This window comes from Ptychodera flava, assembly GCF_041260155.1.
Source record: "Ptychodera flava strain L36383 chromosome 23 unlocalized genomic scaffold, AS_Pfla_20210202 Scaffold_24__1_contigs__length_23054250_pilon, whole genome shotgun sequence".
NCBI classification, from domain to species: domain Eukaryota; kingdom Metazoa; phylum Hemichordata; class Enteropneusta; family Ptychoderidae; genus Ptychodera; species Ptychodera flava.
The window spans coordinates 8,742,130-8,762,802 of NW_027248278.1; the positions used below are offsets into that span (position 1 = coordinate 8,742,130).

Genomic DNA, 20,673 nt, shown 5'->3' on the forward strand with positions numbered 1-20,673 from the left:
AACGGGCAGGCTAGAGGGCTTTGATGTAGCTGTGTACTGAGGCCAAAGAATAGACTCATCAATTCATTCTCGTCGACTGCAAACAAGAAGTCCTACAAATATGGATGGATACTCAGACTTGTCCGCGTAGTGTTTTCTTCAACGCATTTACAGAGTAGAAGGATTTAAGAAGAGCGCCTGAAATCCTTCCCGATAAAAATGACCACGACAGCACGTTAGCCGCTGAAGTAGGAGGTATTCGGAAATTTATTGACCAATTCCAGCGGTGGGGAAAAAAAGACAACTGGTGTGTGTACTGTGTAGACTATGTTTTGTCGTTGGCCAAAGGTCGTGCTGTTCGGAGACTCGCTCACGGAGGTGAGAAATATTTCAATTTTTATCGCGAAATATTCACAATACTTCAGTTAAAATATTTTTTTCAGTATCCATCAGAAAATCTTGAAAATTCGTTCACTGAATGAAAGGTTCAGATCGCTGCGGATGTAGTTGAAGGAATGTGTTTTTTTTCCTTCTGGCCTCTCTCTCCTGTTGTCTTTGCTGGTGGAAAAATTAAATTGTTTGAACAATGTTACTTTCATGCAAATATTGGTGAACAGTTGAACGTTTTAGTAATTAAGACAGGATGAAAGCAGTGGAGTAGCTGTACATTTAACCTATATAGTGTTGAGAGAGACACAGAGAGAGAGAGAGAGAGAGAGAGAGAGAGAGAGAGAGAGAGAGAGAGAATTTATAAAGAATATCAAATTATTTTTTTTTAATTCAAAATTTCACAACAATCATTGTGAATCTGTCACATTTCATTATTTTGTGTATGACTACCGAATTCTGGAAAGTTGAACAGAGAGTGGAAACGAATTTAGAACCCCTCTTCCCCATTCCTTTAAATCCTTCAAACTACCAGCCCATGATGGAGCATGCATTTGGAATGGATAAGTATGGTTCCAAATTGTGGAAAAACTAGAACAACTATAGAATATTTAGGCAAGACGATAGGAGTTAAGATTAACAGAGAAATCTTATTTTATGTTAAAATGTGAAACTCTTGTAAAAAATTAATACCTTGCACTCTAATTTCAAATCAATATCATTTTTTGTTGCATGTGCACTTTTCAATTTGTTTAATTTATTCCCTGTATTCTGATCAGTAGCATGCACAGATGAAAGATTGCATAATGAAAAGACAAGTAAAAAAAACACCTCTGTTTGATTTTTCATCAATATGCGAAACGTATTCAAAAACCAATGGTAGAAAAATTTGGAAAATGTCAAAGAATGGAAAGTCGTAGGTATGTATATACCTATAAATAAATATATTTTTATTGTGAAGTGGACATTTTTTTGCTTGAAAAGGGGCACTGAAAGTCTGCCTAACACTGTCAAAATTTGTTGAGACTGAGTGTCGTGCTATTTGGCCATCAAATTTTAAAGCCCCATTGACGATTACTGAGTGGAGATTCAATAATGCTGAAATTAGGGCTAGGGAATTAAAGGATTCACATTAAACAAATAAGCTGAATTGAAACCCCTGCTTGAAGTTCCTAGAGAGTACTAACGCATAAATCGTAGCGATGCTCTCCAATATTTTGCAAAATTTGTACTAACCTCGTACTGGTCGTAATGTGCACAGATCAATATTTGTCTGCAAATTTTTTACAAGACATAATGCTCTAACTACCGGGTACAAGCTGTACAGTAAATATGCACCAGCAGAAACAGACATAATTTGAGCAAACTCCTCACAGTTGTGGCAAATTTTTCACATGCATGACATTATATTACAAAACAAAATGTCAGTATTAATCAGTGCTATTGACTATCAACAGAGTGTGCATGTGTTTCTATATACTGGTAGTCTATCTCTTTATATATGCATTGTTCAGATATATTAAACTTACCCGGCAACAGTTGCCAGGATGAAATCATTACTCTTGAATTGCAATTACAGAAATTTTTCAGAATTTTTCACATCCAGTGTTATAACGAGTCATGACTGTTTTGGTGTTGTACTGTTGCATTTTTCAATGACGCTTTATCAATGGTTTTAATCTGGATTATAGAAGTCGCATGGTGTTCTACAGATTCAGTATGCCCAAGAGATCACATGATGGAGGTACAAAAACCTTCATACAAAACACGTAATAAATACATGTAATTCGATGTCCTTTTGTGCATGTGGTGTTGTTTGTACAATGGTCCATTTGAATTCCAGGTTTAATTCACCGATTACACTTTGTACGGGAATTCTCAATATCTGAAAATGAAATACGATTATACCAACAAAGCAAGTCATATAAGTCTAAAGCGGCCGACCATATTTTCAATATAATGGATAACACATAGGACTACGGAAGCCGAAGTAAAATTTTAGGTCACTAGAAATGCCAAAAAAGTTGAAATGATGCACAAGTTTACATACTTTCACTAACAAACAGAATTTTTGCCATTAGAACGATCACAGTAATGTTGAAAGTATTTATAAAATCACTATTATCTCCAACTCTTGCTGCGTTGAAAAGTTGATTTTTTACCCACAATGCATTTCAATATAATGTAGTGTGCCCCCAACACATGACAAAAGCTATTTTACGCAGTGAGAATCAGACTGGATAGGAGTGATAGATAATTAAGTTACCTACATATGCAGGGCCGATTAGTCAAACAACATTTTCTAAGCCATTCATTATAAATGTTTTCTGTTGTTTTGACAGCCACACCTTTGATTATGATATCACAGATGTTAGAATTGAACTTGGCCTCGGTAAACAAGTATATTGACCTCTCTGAACAGTCTTGCTGTCTAGCCGTCCGCTATGAAATACTTGTTGATGCTTTTAGAATTTTTCAGTTCGCACTTGGTATTAATTGTTAATCAAACGTATTCCTAGAAAGATGCTGTTTTATCTCGGAGGTGATGCATGATATCCAAATAATTTATCAGACAAAAATAAGTGAAAAGAAATTTGATGATTATTTTGGCAAAAACCTGAAACTCTGAAAGAAACTGCTGTCACCGTCCATCTTATGGGAATAATGAGAATTTATTATGCAGTGGCAGAATGTGAAAATGGCAGAAAGAATTGCAGATAAGCCTGCTGTTATTGTCTTGTTGCCATGGCAACAAGCGTAGGAAACATTTCAATTCTATAGATGCACAGTAATTTCACTTTCATTGACAAAATGGAAATGAAGAATAAAAAATGCAGGCCTGATTGATTTGTTGCCATGGAAACGAATGTTAAAAGATAATTTTCTCTAGAAATATTATGTGATGAAGAAGAATGGGAGTCTTGGAATGTTAACACTCTCACCATTACTCAGATGATTTTTGTACATTGACTGTAATGCTGACCCCTCAAACGTTTTTCTTTTGAAAGTAGAAAATTCTTCTAGATCATCTACAAACTTTAATATATTTAATTGTCATGTGTTACTTTGCGTAATTAATATGAATAAATGGAAATAGGTAGACTTGCTCCAAGCCTATGGTCATGTAAATATCAAAACAGAATAAATTGAAGGAACAAAGTTCAGCAGACTCACTTAAGTTGTAGGGTGTTTCTTAGATCATTGGGTGAACGTGATGGCCCACTGCATGGAAAAAAAACGTGACAGAGGCCACTCTTGGAAATAGGATGTGTCATTATGAAAGTAATAATAGGAATCAAACATTACATTTTATTATAATCTATGTCTATTGGCGAATCATAAATGTGATAGAATCGTGTAATAATTGTAGGAGACAGTTCTGTAGAAGCGTTCCAGCTTGTATCAGTTGAGAGCATTTAAAGAAAAATTTCAGATTTATCTCATTGCCATTGAAATGAATGTTAATGTCTGTTACCATAGAAACAGAATATGTTTTAATCCATTAGATTTGAGATATGATATGCTGTAGGGATAAAAGTACTACCGGTGTATCTTAACTTCTTCTCAATAGCTGGAAAGGGATTTATAGAAATAAGCCCTTCAAGCTTTTCACTATCAGCAAAACTCTCAGAACATACCGTATTACATGATTCATAAGTGTAGTACATAGGATTAATTATTTAATATCATATGTTGTATACCATTACCAGTATATTGATGATGCAAATACTGCAGTCTGATTGGTGGAGACGTGAAAATAACCATGCTATATTCTCAGTATAGTGTGGTTGGAACAGGCACAGACTCTCAGGTAGAGAAAAATTCCCTTTTTGATGTTTCACACCAGAATTTCAATTTAATATTATTACAATAAACCACCTCAGCAATGAGTATACCATTCAATTTTGACCAGTTCATTCAATTTATGCACTCACTATCTCTCATGTACATATGTTGTGAACTAGTCAAAATCTCGTGGTATACCATCGCTTGGTGTGGTTTATTGCTTCAGTAATTGCTCAGCAGGTGTACACAATATAGGCTGTATTTAGATCTTAGATGTGGTTTACCATAGCATGGCGTGAGTTAAGTGGATTGGATGCATGATTATGCATTATGGGGAGGGAGAGCCTAGCATTTTCATACTGATCTTTGATCTGTGTAGAAAAAACACTGCTCTGTACCAGCAGCTGACAAAAAATGGCCTGGAGGAAAATTAACGAACCAATCAGTGTCCAGTATGCTAATTGAAACATATGAGAGCAAAAGCTAATAACGTTGGGGGTCATTTACACAGGTGAATTTCAATTCAGTTTTACACTGAAGGCCACGGTGTTAATTGTTTTGAATAGCAAAATGAATTTAGACTCAGACTAGTGAGAAAAAGCTGGTTTTATAGAAGGTTGAATTTTATGTCCTTAAGGGCCTTTGTGTGAGTTATACATGTATATACATATATATACATATATATATATATATATATGATATATATATGTATATATATATACATATATATGGTGTGTGTGTATATATATATATATATATATATATATATATATATATATATATATATATATATATATATATATATATATTATATATATATATATATAGGTAAAAAAAGACGATTTGATACAATGCAGATTTTTCAGAATTCAAATTGGAATATCTTGTTCATGATATTAAAAAAAGTAATTTTCTTTTTATTTCAATCAAGACCTATGATACAATGTCATTCCGTAATTGTGAATCCAGATTCTGCCGATTTCTGGTGAGGATTTCAATTGAACGAGGTATGGAATAATTTAAAGCATGTCTTTGGTGGAAAATACCAAAAATATGAAAGATGATAAATATGAAGTAAATATTATTTGGAGGCCTTTGAGTCAGCTGTAATTCTATCGGCTGAACATAATAATCACTATAATTACAGCACGGTTTTCATTTCCATGTAGTTTCTGTTGATACAGTCGCTGCCGGCAGTCAGTAACTCTAAACCATATAATTTAGAGAATGTTGTTATGAAGCTGACAGCTAACAGCTGGTGGAAACTGTGAATCCCTACATTTATTGCTTCAGATTTAGATTAATTTTCAGATTTCTTCTGAAAAATCCAACTACGATTCAAATGTTATTTTCAAATGAACTGTCAAAAAATTATTGAAATCATCTTGGGACGTTTTCTCTTTCATTGTACTTGGTAAAAACTACTGTATAATGACATGCAGCCCCCGAACACATTTTCTATTCTTTAAAAAAAAATTGGAACTGGTTACACTGTGTAAGACAGTGGTTGAATCAAGCAATAGACCACCCCAGCGATGGTATGCAAAGACATTTTGACAAGTTCGCGACATGTTATGCATGAGCGATAGTGACTGCATATTACACTGAGTGAACAAGTCATAATTGAGTGTCATACCAATTGCTGATGTGGTTTATTGCTACTAAGTCATAATATATCAACATGGTGAAATTCATCGTGAAACGTCGAAAAGAATTTTTTCGCTAGATGAGAACTCATATACTGATATGTTCTAACCATGCTGTATTGTGAATATAGCACGGTTATTTTCTGATCTTGACCTCTCAGATAATTGTATCGTCACCATCAATATACTGGTATGCTATAATACAATCTTTGATAAAAATTGTTTGATTTAAAATTAATTTAAGGGCAAGCAACTCTAACCTTTGATGACTTTAAATTTTTAATATACAGTATTTATTTTTTATGTCAATTCAAGTTCTTATTCTACTCCCAAAAGAATTTTGCATCATCCACTATTGGCTTGTCAATATAGTGTCTGTATGTGTAAAATATACTGTTATTGTTTACATTTGAATTCTAGTCTGGACCAGAATGCACTTTTCAATGATAGCACCGCAGTTTACACTTGTACAGGCTGAGTTGACAAGCTGAATACTGTGTAAATTGATATGCTTTGTGGAGTAGAACAAGAAACTATGGTTGACATAAAAAAAAAAATTAGTGAAAAACAGAAATGTTAGCATTACTGGCCCCTGTAGTAAACATATTATTGCTGTGATGGGAGCAATCTGGTTTTTAGTTTCGATCAAATGTAGAAACAAGAATATGTCATATCTGAGTGGATTACTACTGCTTTGCATCATGGGAAATGAATTATTTTGGGTGACTTATCAAACAATGCTTTTGAAAAACATTATACCTGAAATGTTTAGTTCACCCTTGAAAGTGAAAGACTTAAACTTTTGCTCAAATTTTCCTCAGTGAAATTTTCAACCATTCTCTTGAAAATCTACAATAAAAATCAGGGGTCACAGTGTAAAGTTTGGAACTAGCAAAACAAATTATCCAACATTTTGCCATATTTGAAATTCAAACTGGCCACCATTCCTGTGTTAAATCTATAGGGGAACATTAAATTTTGGATTTTCGAAGAATTAAGCCAGTGAAAGTGTTTCTCTCTTCAAGAGCTTTAAAAGAGCCCCCAAGTAGTAGATCAGAAAATAATTGTAGAAATTTGAGAGTCTGACTATCTTTTCCCTAATATTATTGTTCACAATACTGGGCAGATTTAGGGTATAGACTTTTCACAAAGGCCATTAGTCTGTGTCGTGTACGACAGGGAACTGCCGCAGCTGGGTTCTGAGAAAAGACTATCTGGTAAAAATTCTGTAGAATTGCACTCAAGGGACCACGTCTCACTACTTATTCTGCTTGAAAAGAGACTCTTTAAGTTCTTGTCAAACGCCTCCAGTCTTGAGTATTCACCAACTCCCATGGTGAGACATACGTGTTATATTTTGCATCTTTTTTTTTCCTCTTTGATAAGTTTGAAATCTTCTCCATTACCAACTCCTACAGTGAGACATGCGTGTAATAATTTGCATCAGTGAGACATATGTGTGATATTTGCACTGTTTTTTTTCTCTTTGAAATCTCTTGAAAGTTTGAATTCGGAATTCAGACATTTGTGAGACGCATTTATGTACGGTACCCGTGTATTTGCGGTTGCAGAATATTTTAAAATTTGATAAACATTTTTACATCAAATTTATATCTGATTAATGTTACAAAGAGAGGGTTCATTGATCGCATTTCCTGTTTATGTAATTCACCTAACACTACAGCAATAGTAATATAGACATCATTTGCAATTCACTGCAACTTTATAAACAAATATCTTTGCGGTCTTGTGTATGTGATTTGAGTCTGGTGTATGTCTCTTGTAGATTCTTCATTTTCAATTTTGTCTTTCATTAGATTTATATTTTATATTTCATATTTTGACTTGCCTGTGAGTGACTGCCCACTGGCACTAAAATAAAATAAAACGAAATAAAAATAAAAGAAGCTGTTGATGATACTAAAATAAAATGAAATAAATGTCCACATTTTTCACATAAACGATGAAAATAAAACCTGCTAGTGTTACTTAGCTTCTAAAAGTCACACTAATTCACATGAATTAATCGCTCAGACTTCAAGCTGCAACATAAGCATTGTCCAGAGTCGCGCGCATGCAGTTATATTTAGTAACAAACCTGAAATTGCAATCAACGCTACTTAAACTTTTCCCTGGTTATGTCTTGTTTAGCTGAATTCAATACCCAATGCAATGAAAATTTGAAAATACTGAAAAAGATCGCACAGCTTATTTTCAGTGTTTCGTAGTATAGACTATATTGTATTTGTAATAGTCAACATATGTATTCATGTCTGGAATAAATTTAAATTGACAGCAATATCAATGCTTGTCAGACACTCAGGGTGTGTGAGGGAATGTGCATTTGCATGTCAAATATCTTGTTTGTCAAAATATTTTTTTTGAGTTCACTATCTAAGACAAATTCTTTTTTCAAATATTACTAACAGTTGTTGAATTACGTTGCCTCGTGTGATATTTCTGAACAAATCATAAACAAATGAATGAAATATGGTCATCTGATGAGTAAAATTTGGCAGTGCCACCGTTCTGATATAATATGAATTTACGTAAGAAAAAATGCCAGGCAAAAAATTCTTGACCTTCTGAAGCAGAGAGAAAATTATGTTGGCATTTCGATAATATAAGAAGGATATTTTAGTTACAAGATGTGACATCTCCAGCAATGGAGACCATAATCAGCATTATAACTGGCTTTGTAAATCTATGTCAAGGTGAACCCAGTGTTTTATATATATATATATATATATATATATATATATATATATATATATATATATATATATATATATATATTTTAAAACTGATTTGTGTCTTATGCTGGATATCTGTTGTAATTTAATATTAAAACATTAAAAGCATGCCTATGTATATGGATCAGATAGCCAGTTCTCAAGTGGCGTTGCTTAGCAACAACTCCCATGTTACAAATCTATGGAAACAGAGATGCTGTCAGGCTAAGGTAGAGTGGAGCAGTGTATATCACAGCATGCTGGCAGGATGGCGGCTGACTTTCCTGAGTGATTTCTAACACTTTGCCTGTTGTGCGGCGGCTACTGGGGCGTAAACAGCTGAGAGCTGTTAGCGTGTAGATGTAATTCTCGGCATTCATTTCCCAGCCAAGATTGACAAGAACAAGTTGTGATTGGTGTTGATTGTGTGTTACTGGGGAAGAAAGTGACCTGCAGGGGCTGCGTGAGCCAACAAACCTTAAATGTAGATCTGCTTTCTACAATCACATACAGCTAGGCTGTGCAGTCTTCTAGTGTGCTGCACCTAGAACAAGGTCCCGTAGCTTGAAAATTATTCTTCGAATCTCAGTATACACCTAACATACTTAAATGGAAGGGTTTTTTTGCAAACGTTGAAAAGAGAGAATTAAAAAATAATTTTTACGCAGATTTTTTTTTTGGTAAAGCTACATTATAGGTGGTGAGCAAATTTTTTTTTATTTGTTGTTCCAAACCAGCAAAATTTTCCACCGGTTATTGTAGCTACAATGATGGAGACATTAAAATATACCGGTACAGGATGTGTTGACAAAGCAAATTTTGAACATTTCCACATGCTCCCAAAAGAAAACAAAATACTAAAAATACCGGTATGTACTTCACGAAAATGTACTTCAAAAATGTACTTCAAAAATGCCCTAAAAAGTAAAACAATATAGTATTGTCTTTTTAAGGTTCTCAAGAGGGGTCTAACATTTGTGCTTTTTCAAAAAAAAATTCCAAACTGGCTGAAGTAGACATTGTGATTTCATGGAACAATTATTCTTTCTGGCCTAAAAAAATTGCAAAACTTGATATTTAAGAAAACAGTGCCCAATTTATTCAGCTATACTCATACCGGTACTTTCTCTAGTGCTCCAATTGCTTTGACAATTTTTAAAAAAAATATAATTAGGTCAAATGACACTCATGAAAATTTTAAAAAATTAAATGAGAAAACAGCCCGCTAAATTGTAGACTGCCGTGTTCACATTTTGTCTTCAATGCTTGTTCAAAAATATACTAAATTAGGTCAAGAGTTGAAAGAGTATTTCTGTGATGTTTTACACAACAATGTACAGAGGTAGCTTGTAAATGAGAATAAAATTAACCCTCTGAGTGCTGTAATTTTTCCCTCCAAAATTTTAGTGCTACATTTTACCAATTTTAATGAATTTTTCTGTAATAGTTTTGATAATTTTGGACCAAACGGACATTACTTTTAATTTGCCACAGTTTTTTATCAAAATTTTTTGCAAAATCTGCAAAAAATAAATTTTTAGGAAAATTTACAAACAAATTGTCTAGATTAAGAAAAAATAGTCTCGTTATATTTTTTAAAGGTGACAAAAATTTACTTTGGCACTCAAGAGGGTTAATGAACTTTAAGAGTTCCTAACAATTTTGTGCTATTCGAATGCAGAAATACTGCAAATGATATGTATTAGAAATATATAGGTATACACGATACACTAATTTTTGAGCTCCACTAGTGTCGTACAGATACTGCAACTATAAGAAGAGGGTCAATGATTTAAGAAGTGTGACCATTTAAAGAAAATTATTTGTTTGCTCTCTTTAAAATTTTGAAAAATCTACAAGCCAGCAAGGGGAAACTGATAACGAACACAGACACACAAAAAAACCCAGTATACTAACATGAGCTCAATTTTTTTTTTTGTCATTTGGAAAAATATATTTTTTGTAACGGTTTGTACATTGTGTTTATTTTGAACTCTTAATTTTCTCTGAAAACCTAACAGCACATGGATGGCAAACAAAGAATTTTTTGTATTTAAATGCCTTAAAAAAACAAGGTGTACAAAGGATTTACCAGTATGGCTGATAACGCGGTATCTTTTATGAAAATAAAAAATGAACAAGTGATTCCGATAAGAAATTTAACTTCTCCGTGCCCTATATAAACTATATAATTGAGTTTGTGATGAATCTAAAATTGTATTGATTTAGAATTATTGCATGGCTTATTAACAGGTGTCCTTGACTCTGATTAGCATAAAATGTAATAGTTAATTTTCTACCAGTATAATTACTAATTAATTTATATACCATTTATCTCCTGAATAAAAATTTAATTTACTGGTAAAATATTCAGTCTGACAGACGCATCTCAATACAAATATCTCCCAAGTCATTCGGCTCTCTAACTTTCCCATGGCTCATTTCCATACAGGATACACTCTTCAATCTTTAACCCTTTGAGTGCTAAAGTCTGTTTTTGTCCCCCTTATAAAATAAACCCACGTCAATTTTGTTTAGAGTTTTGCCAAAATTTTGAGAGAAAACTGTAGCAAATGTAATATGATGTTCATTTGGTCCAAAATTATCAAAGAATTACAGAAAAATTCATAAACATTGGTAAAATCTTGCACTAAAATTTTGGAGGGAAAAATTACAGCACTCAAAGGGTTAATAAAGATGAGTGTCTGTCAATTTGTGTCTTTGTAAGAAAAAAGATGGAAATCATCAGTATTGTATCATGCAAGTCAAACTGAATTTCTGACTGCAATACGGGTTCCAGTGCCCAGTTGCAAATAGTGTCGCGATATTATCTCATTAATATGCAAAACAGATATTTTTCTGCAAATTGAGATGAGAGTGTCACAAAGCATAAAATTATGGATGCGAGAAAAACAAAATTATAATGAACGTTTGTAAAAAAGTGAGGCAGACATACTGTAATAAGCATTTGACATATTGAATTTCTCTTTGGTTTTTAAACAATTTCATAAAAAAGCTACCAAGGCACAGCTCATTTAACCCTTTTCCTGCCAAGTCGGTGAAAATCCGCTTGAAATTCGGTGTAGCTAGAATCTGAGCAGCCACGGCCGTTATCCTGCCAAGGCGGTGGAAATCGGGCTACTTTTTGGTACCCCCTTTCCTGCCTAGTCGACGGAACTACGTGTAGCAAACCTTGCTCGCGCTAGGGGTCGTTCGAGGACAGGTTTTGGCGAGGAACGGCGTTTGCTCTCGAAATGGGTTCACAGAGAGTCCAACGACAGGGAAAGGTGCGGAAGCTACCCAGCCAGTCCCCCACCCCGGTGGGGGACTGTTTTTTTTGGGGGGGACGAGTAGCGTACTTGGCAGGTTAGCACGTTGACGTATTCTAGCGGAGTTTGGGGTAACTTGGCTCTGAGGCACTACATAGATTGCGGCCGAAATTGACCGTCTCGGCAACGCTAATCTGTAAGGCAACCGCCTAAGACCGCCTCAGCTGGCGGTGCAATTTTTTGCCAATGGTGTGAGACGAAAATCACGGACTTGGTCCTGATTGACGGGAAGTGCGGACGGATTTGACGGACTCGGCTTTCTCTAAGGCAACCGCCTAAGACCGCCTCAGCTGGCGGTGCAATTTTTTGCCAATGGTGTGAGACGAAAATCACGGACTTGGTCCTGATTGACGGGAAGTGCGGACGGATTTGACGGACTCGGCTTGATTAGTCCCTGACATGGAACTGATCCGAACGGACTTGAGCGACATTTGTGAAGGGTAACCACCGCTTTTAACCGACTTGTTACCTTCTCGAAAAGACTACCCACTCAGATGTCGGACGTTGTCGGCTGCACTTGGCTCTAGACGTTCAAGCCGTGCAACGAAACACACCGCCTCAGCCTTGCCATTCAGGAACATGGCCTCAAAATTTGATACCATTGTTCACCGACTTGGCGGCTGCGGTTAGGTGCGTGAACCGTTGTTCACCGACTTGTTACGCCTATGTTGTCCCTGTGAAGTTCGGCTAACGGCCGAGTCTAACGGGAGTTGGCAGACCTGTGTTTGGTTTATACCGTAGTATGACCGACTCAGGTAGAGGTACCTGTCGGTATATTCCGAGTTTTACGCACTCGGGCGTCAATGACGGGTCGTCATCACCGCTGATGACGTAGACGTGCTGGCCACGTTATTTGAAGGAGCCATGTTTGCCCAACGGACGAGGCCGAGACAGCCGTTGACAATTTTGGCATCCTTCATCTTTGACCGCCTTAGTTGGGTAAGCCGCTCGGCAGGCGACGGTTATGACCTAAACAAGCCGCTGAAGCACTGTTCGTTGCCGTACAAGAACGAGACGGCCAGTCCATTACTGCTTAATGGGCAATCTGTCGGGTTGGCTTGTCACCGACTTGGATGACAATACGCCCTGCGCAGGCGTACTTAGAAGGGACATGAGGTTAAAGATACGGGTTTCCCACCCGTACTAAACATGGGCTTGGGCCAACGTCCTTGGGTGGCAGGTGCGCATGCCACGTACCCAGCTGGACGGAATGTCAAGTTGAGATGCTAATGACATTGACTATGTTATGCTAAGTGCTCGAGGGATTTGCATCGCAAATGAGTATTATTAGCATATCAAATGGTGCGGACAGGCAATTTACATGACGGGTAGGAATGTCAGCGCCGGTTGGTGGACTGATTGCCGTAGGTCCATTATAATAACAGGTGGATGCATATATTAACACCCCTGCGTCCAATCATGTCCAGGGCTTTGTTTCCCTGTGGCTTTAAAAGGGAGGGACCTGCTAGTCTGTCGACACTGTTCCAGACATGAGCTTGACGGACCGCAAAAGTTTTCTGAAGGCGAGCAGACGACTGAAGCTCAAAGATGCAGAGTCTCCGGGCGGTAGTGGTAGCGATCGTTGTGATGTCCCTAGTAAACGTTCTAAGAAGTCGGGCAAGAAACGCTCCCGTAAGGCGAAGCCGTCTCCGGCTGAAAAACCCAGTGGTAAGCGTAAACGTAAGACCGATCGTTCGCCGATGAGGATGATGACGGGTCACCGGTTGCCAGTGGTTCTCACCCGGCTGCTCCGGGAGAGACTACTTCACCTGCAGAGACTACATCTGCTCTTGTGGGAGATACTTCACCTGCACAGACTACGTCTGCTGCTGCTAGTGAGACAGTGAGTAATGAGACGGCTGATGCCATTGGTTCTCCCCCGGCTGCTCCGGGAGAGACACCACCTGTTGCTACTATGAGCCCTCATCCTGCGTCAGGAGAGGTTCCTGTGCCCAGTGCGAAAGAGCTTGAGTCCTCGTCATCAGCAGAGGCTGCCGAGCCCGCTCCTGCCATAGTTTCGTGTGCTGCGATGTCCCCGCCGAAAAAGATAGTGCGGAGGGTTCGTTATCAGGATAGCCCACCTGATTTTGAGCCAGATATGATCCTTGATGCCGCTACGGGCGAGTTCAGGCCCAGACGCCCAGACGACGGTGATATCACCGCTGAGTCCGACTCGGAGGTTGACGAGGATGCGGCAGAGGACGATGACTTTATGACAGGCAGTATGTAGGTGAGGCAAGCTCTGACGACGATGATGACGTGCTGCTGTGTTGGCGGAGGACAACACACCTCCTGTCTGGCGTATGTCGGAGACTACGATGCTAATATATTTGAGGAGACCGATTTTGACCATGAGAGAGGACCGACTTTCACCTTGCCCAGCCACGCCCGTGAGCTCGATTACTTTTTAAGTTTATTCCAGCTACACTGATCAGATTGGCCAAGGACGAGACTAATAAATACGCCAAATTCCACCAGCGACATATCGCTAGGAAAATAGATAAATACTGGCGTAACGCTGACTACCGAGAGGTGCAGGCGTTCATTGGCGTCTTAGTCTGTATGGGTATCGACCGTAAATCATCAGTGGAGGATTATTGGTCTAGCGATCCCTTTCTGAGAAACCAGGGTATTTCTACTGTGATTACCCGCAGTCGCTTTCAGCAGCTTATGCGATACTTTCATCTGGCAGACCCAGAGAACGATCCACGTCGTGATCCTGATGAGGCACGCCGCCGACGTCGGTGTCAGGAGGATCCCCTGTATAAAATCAATCCATGGATGGAGCCCATAGTTGACCGGTGCGTAAATAATTATAAGATGGGTAGAGAGATCTCCATCGACGAGGGCATGGTGCGATTTAAGGGCCGTTCTAAATTTAAGCAGAGATTACCGCATAAGCCTGATCGAGACGGTTTCAAGATATGGCAGCTGTGCGACTCCACCACTGCATACATAGCTAACTTTGCACCGTACCTAGGTGTGAAATATCGGGATCGGACTGATGGGAGACGGCAGGAGCGAGGTGTGGTGAAAAGAATTACGATGGAGCTGGTCCAGCCATTCTGTGGATATAATCACAGCCTATTCTGTGATAGCCTGTTTAGCAAGGTCGTTACTGCTAGAGAGCTGATGGAGACCGGGATCTACATGGTGGGGAGTTTTTAACCGCCGTAATCGTCGCACCATGCCCCCTCAATTAATTCCGCCGGGTAAGAGGAAGCGCCTTCCTCTGTCTGTTGGGGATATGAAAGCCACGACCAGAACGGACTCTCGTCTTAACATCACTGCTTATCAGGATAGTAACGCTCAGGTGCTGATCTTGAATACGGTCTATCCACCCTTGGAGTGCGTGCCAGTGGGGGAGGGAGACGAGCGGCGACAAGTGCCTCTGTCGCTGTATAATTATCGCCGGTACATGGGAGGCGTCGACCGAGCCAACAGAAGCGCAAGTACTTTCACACTGGGCGCAAGAACCACAGATGGTGGACATATCTGGCATGTTACCTGATTGATGTTGCCCTGGTAAATGCATATATATGCTTCAAGCATGTACACCCTGATAGTAAGCTGACCCATAAGATGTTTCATCTGCGTGCCGGGAAACAACTCATTGGCGGTTATTGTGGGCGATCGCAGCCCAGTGTGAGAGAGGTCGAGGCCACTGTTTCTCTTGCCTCGTACATCAATCCACAAAATCAGCCGATGCACGTTGTCAGCCGTTTGGAGGGGCGGCAGAAATGCTGTAAAGTATGTAGCAGAGAGGGTAAGACCACTGCGAGCGGACGACTGTCTGAGACGTCCAAAGGATGTAGTCTGTGCGAGGTTCATCTTCACGAGGGCGAGTGTTTTGCGGCTTTTCATCATCGCATGATGCTACGAGGTAAGAGGAGCATTGGCGTGCAGACCTCTACTCACACAGCCCCGACGACACCCATCAGCAAGAGAACCCGACGTAAATAACGGACAGGGGACAGCTTCGCCTAACAGTGGCTTGACTGTATTCTGAACACGGACCATGATCACATTTTGAGCACGGTTGTGCCGTTTGTTTGTGCTTTACGATCCCGCTGATTGTAAATTGAAACACGGATTATTTTGTACAATCCCCGATTGTAATCTTTGTAACACGGACCATGCACTCGGACGTCGAGACAGACTCTGAGATTTATTATTCGGCATAATGTAAATTATTCCCGAATAAAATACTATCTATGGATCGCATATTTTCGTTTGTTTTGTTTAGACGGATTATTTTGTACAATTCCCCCTATTATAATTTTTGAAACACGGATCTGCCACCCCGATTGTAATTTTTGAAACACGGACCATGCACTCGGACGTCGAGACAGACTCCGAGATTTATTGTTCGGCATAATGTAAATTATTCCCGAATAAAATACTATCTATGATCGCATATTTTCGTTTGTTTTGTTTTTACCCCCACTTTCGTTTTGGCAGATCCGTAAGGACGCTATAGTAATGGATGAACGTGCGTTGTATCACGTGGGAGGGGCACAGCCCAACGGAGGCTGTGCTCGTGCGACGTAGACGTTGTACCAACCATCTGTCGTTGGGGTTAGTGCATAGAGCAGTTGCACTGTCCAGAGCTAAGGTGGTACAAACTGCACCTTAGTAACAACTGCACAACTAACCTGTTAGGAAACGGTAACACTAACGAGCTAAGTGTTCACTGAACTGGCCAAACTACGTACATGCCTTCCTTCAATGGTGGCGGAACTATGTCGTTGACACTACGTCAAAGCAGACTGCAATGTGCGACTCTTCCAAGTCGTTCAAAGTACGTGGCCAAGTGACACAACCCAGGGGAAACAGGACAGGTTTGAGGGTGCTCCCGCACCCATAGCACTAACCCCTGGGTCTTCTACTAACCCACGAGAGAGGTGACGTTTCCCCGGTGTGGCCGTGCGTGCCGGCGAACGAGCTTTACTTCCGCGAAAGTAAGCTAGAAAAGGGCATAAAAGTGCACGTCCCCGGGGCAAACAACGCCCGTGACCTCGTCATTTTCTGGACACAACCTCATCAGCGGTTGCCCCTCTATACGGGCATGCAAAAATTTTTGAAGTCTAACACGTATATGGTCGGTAATCGTACCCCGAAAATGCGGTATTTTCCCGCCAAATGCCTGGCAGGAAAGCGTGCAGGAGAGCCTATCTTCTGTAGACACGGAAAAGGGGGCGGTTTTGACCGACTTGGCAGGATAACGGACAGGGGCGCTCGGCAGGAAAAGGGTATAGTGCCAGTAATGCCAACTTTTGATGACTTTTTTAATCTTTTATTATATATGTCAATTACAAGTTCTTATTCTACTTAAAATGACCACTATTAAGCTTGTCAACATGTGTTTGGTAGAATGCACAGTTATTGTTTACATTTGAATTCTAGCCTGGACCAGAATTCACTAGTCAACAATAACAAATGTAGTTTACACATGTACAGGCTGAGTTGACAAGCTGAATATTGTGTATATAAACATGCTTTGAAGAGTGGAACAAGCAACTGAAGTTAATTTTAAAAACAAAAATAGGGAACAAAACCATTGAGAGTTAGCATTACTGGCCTTTGAAAGTCAAAAAGAAGTGAATATATGGTATGAAAGGCCTGCATGCCATTGTATATGCTGTAAAAATTCAGTATTTTCAGTAAATTCTTCATCAGATTCAAACTCACAATGCACTAATTGACCAAGTGAAGACATCAGCAGTCACAACCGCTCAGCTAAATCCCCAAGCGGTTCAAAGTGATTGCGCAGTGTTTGATCAACAATTTGCAATTGCATCGTCTGGAAAAGACTTGATATCCCTTCTTGTGAATTTCCTCTCCTTAGGATTGGAACTTCATTCAGTCTTGAACATGACCAAACAGATTCCACCATATCACTTATCAGTTGTCAATACCACAAATATCGTCAAGCTTGAAAGTCTTGTAAGCTACTGAACTGTCTTAATAACCAGTACATACAATAAAAAAATGTTTAGAGCACATACCCGGTAAGTTAAAATAACAATAAAAATTGCAATGTAAAATTTTGTATGTTACTATCATTGTATGAATATATGGTAAAATATGTAATAATTATATCTTGCTAAATTCAAAGTTCTTTGCTAAGGATTTGGTACAACCACCAGTATAGGTAAATGGTTTGGTACAGTTTCTGTTGTACCCTATCAGGTTACCTGACATGATAAGGGGAGCCAGTAAAATTTACCGGATACCAGCCTCTGTGAAAATCCTACTAAATTACATGTGGGAATCAATATACCGGTACCAGTATCAGCAGCATTGTTTTTTCTAAATTCTCATATATATATTTTTTCAAATGAGTGATAATATTCATAAGGCCTCAAATTACAGTAATATTTTGAACATGAAATTCGTTTGATTTTTTTTGTAAACGTTTGTGTGTAACTTTACTCAAATTTTCGTCGTCTCAGTCAGAGACATATACCTGTACCGTTACAAGTATAAGATACCAAGGTTGAAATTTTACAGAAATTTGGTAATTACTGTATTATCCCACCAAAGTAATTGATATCTCTGTTTAAAGCTGTTTGAAATCACTGCTGTCATTGTGCCTGCTTGTAGAGTAGTTGCATGTATGTCCATGGACCAGTTGTCATGGAGACAAGTCCTCTTAAATCTCTGAGAACAGCTCAGTTGCATTGCCGATTATTTTCTAATCCTATAATTCTGGAGTTTAGTCTGAATGTCTATTTTTACTCTGATGGAATCTGAATTCAGGTTCTTTTAAGTTGCTGTCACCGCACATTTGCCTGGCGGCAAAGTGTGAACCCACAGGAAGACAGAATCAATAGGGGCTTGTATAATTCATGCTTTGTTAACCTGATGGCACTTTAGAGACAGCCCCTGGCGAGCCGTGTGAGGTCAAAGGTCGCTTCGCCACCCTGCAGCTGATGAATGAATCTGGCTTGATTTGCTGTGGAAGAGGATCATGAGGGATGTAGAAGTTTTAATCCCTGCAATCAATTGAACGTGTGGCATTTAGACCGCTGACAGGATTATGGGAACGCTTACGTACGTGTTTCCTTACATGAACCAGAAACTGGAAACATACCACGTAGTTTTTTTTTGCTAGCCAAACTGTCTTGGTTTGTGTTTCTATTTCTATATCCACATTAAAAATTTGTTTTCAAGTTTATCAAATTAATATAAAATAGGATTGTATTATTTGATCAGGATTCAAAAAGTAATCTAGTAAATATTACATCAGTCTGATGTGATTATGCAAATTTACTAGGTTTTCTGAAAAAAAAGTATTATGGTGAAATGTTCTGCAGTACTCATTTCAACAAGAAATCTTGAAAATTATTATGGAAAAATCAACTATTTTCAAAACAAATGCAGTATTTTACATTCTTACTTATAAAATTCACAGTAATGTAAATGTTCACTACTTCATATCCATTTTAACTAATTTACTGCTTTCAAGTTTTACATATATGAATAATTATAATAACTCCTGGTGATTATGTTTTTCTGTATTTTAAAAGTAGCATACAGCATCATTGTTGTATATTAAAAATCACCCAGTGTCGTATCCAATCCCTGTATACATTTTTCTTTACTTTGTAGATTCAGCATAGATACATTGAAATGATATAGAATTTCTAAAATATAGAAATTGTAGATTGTAGAAAATACAGTGGTATCAGACAGAACGGTTTGATATTTTTAATATCTTGGATGTTCTGACTTAAACGTAGCATCACCATTCTACCTAGTAGAGCATGAAAAATTGTTTTTTGAATAAAAACTGTACGTTTTCCAGACTTAATTTTCTCTACGAAAAATGTGTACTCAGAGGCGTACTGGTGTGGTTAGTCCATCGATACGTATTCATGTATTTCTTGTATTTGTGTCTTTCTGTGGCCTTGCAAATATTTTCTATTAGAGCTGAATGAAATGCCCAGATTTGAATATTATGAGCTTGTTCATACTGGTCCATAGTATACCATGTTTGACGCAAGATCTGTCATTGCTAATGTGAACTTCAAAAGATCAAGAAAAAAAATATCTTCTGTGATTAAACAACTCAGCGGCACCCAATTTTATAACCGGTACACTAAACCTGAAAGGGCCAGTGGCTGTAACATTTTAATTTTTTTTGTCACCATACTTTTGTCTTTAATGTGTCCGGTAGAACGCACCTCGGGGACAGACATTCGGACTCTCAAACTTTTACAATTCTCTTCTGATATACCACATGTGGGGGTTCATTTTAAAGCTCTCGGTAAAAGAAAACTTTTCACCGGCTTAGTTTTTCGAAATTCGAAAATTCTTATTTTTCTCCATAGAGTTAACACAGGGATGGCAGCCATTTTGAATTTCTAATATCGGTAAATCTTGGGAAATTTGTTTCTCTAGTTCCAAAATTTGCACGGTGACCCCTATTTTTATTCTTGATTTTGAAAGAGAATGATTGAAAGATTCCTTGAGGAAAGTTAGAGCAAAAGTTTAAGTCTTTCACTTTCGAGGTGCATACTTTTGACTTTAATGTGTCCTGTTCTACTTCCCAAAGCATGTTGAGATACATACATGTATTCAGCAACTCAGCCTGTACTGTACATGTGTGGACTGCACTGTTATTGTTTACAAGTGAATTCTGGTCCGGACTAGAATTCAAATGTAAACAATAACAGTCACAGTGCATTCTACATGAAGAGTAGATAATGTGTAGACTGTAGGTGTTTGAACTTTTTATGAAGTAAAACAAGAATATAAGTTGACAAAAACAAAAAAACAATATTCAAGCAAAAAAAAAAACACGATTGG

General features: G+C 38.2%; 1 protein-coding gene across 1 annotated transcript in view; it reads left to right on the plus strand.

Annotated features, from left to right (window-relative positions):
- The first annotated feature begins 12 nt into the window (after nt 1-12).
- LOC139125044 (isoamyl acetate-hydrolyzing esterase 1 homolog) overlaps nt 13-20,673 on the plus strand; it is a 54,225-nt gene continuing 33,564 nt past the window's right edge. Inside the window, exon 1 of the mRNA XM_070691155.1 lies at nt 13-357. Within this exon, the coding sequence (XP_070547256.1) occupies nt 307-357 (51 nt within the window). The 5' untranslated portion in view covers nt 13-306. The remainder of the gene's footprint in view (nt 358-20,673) is intronic.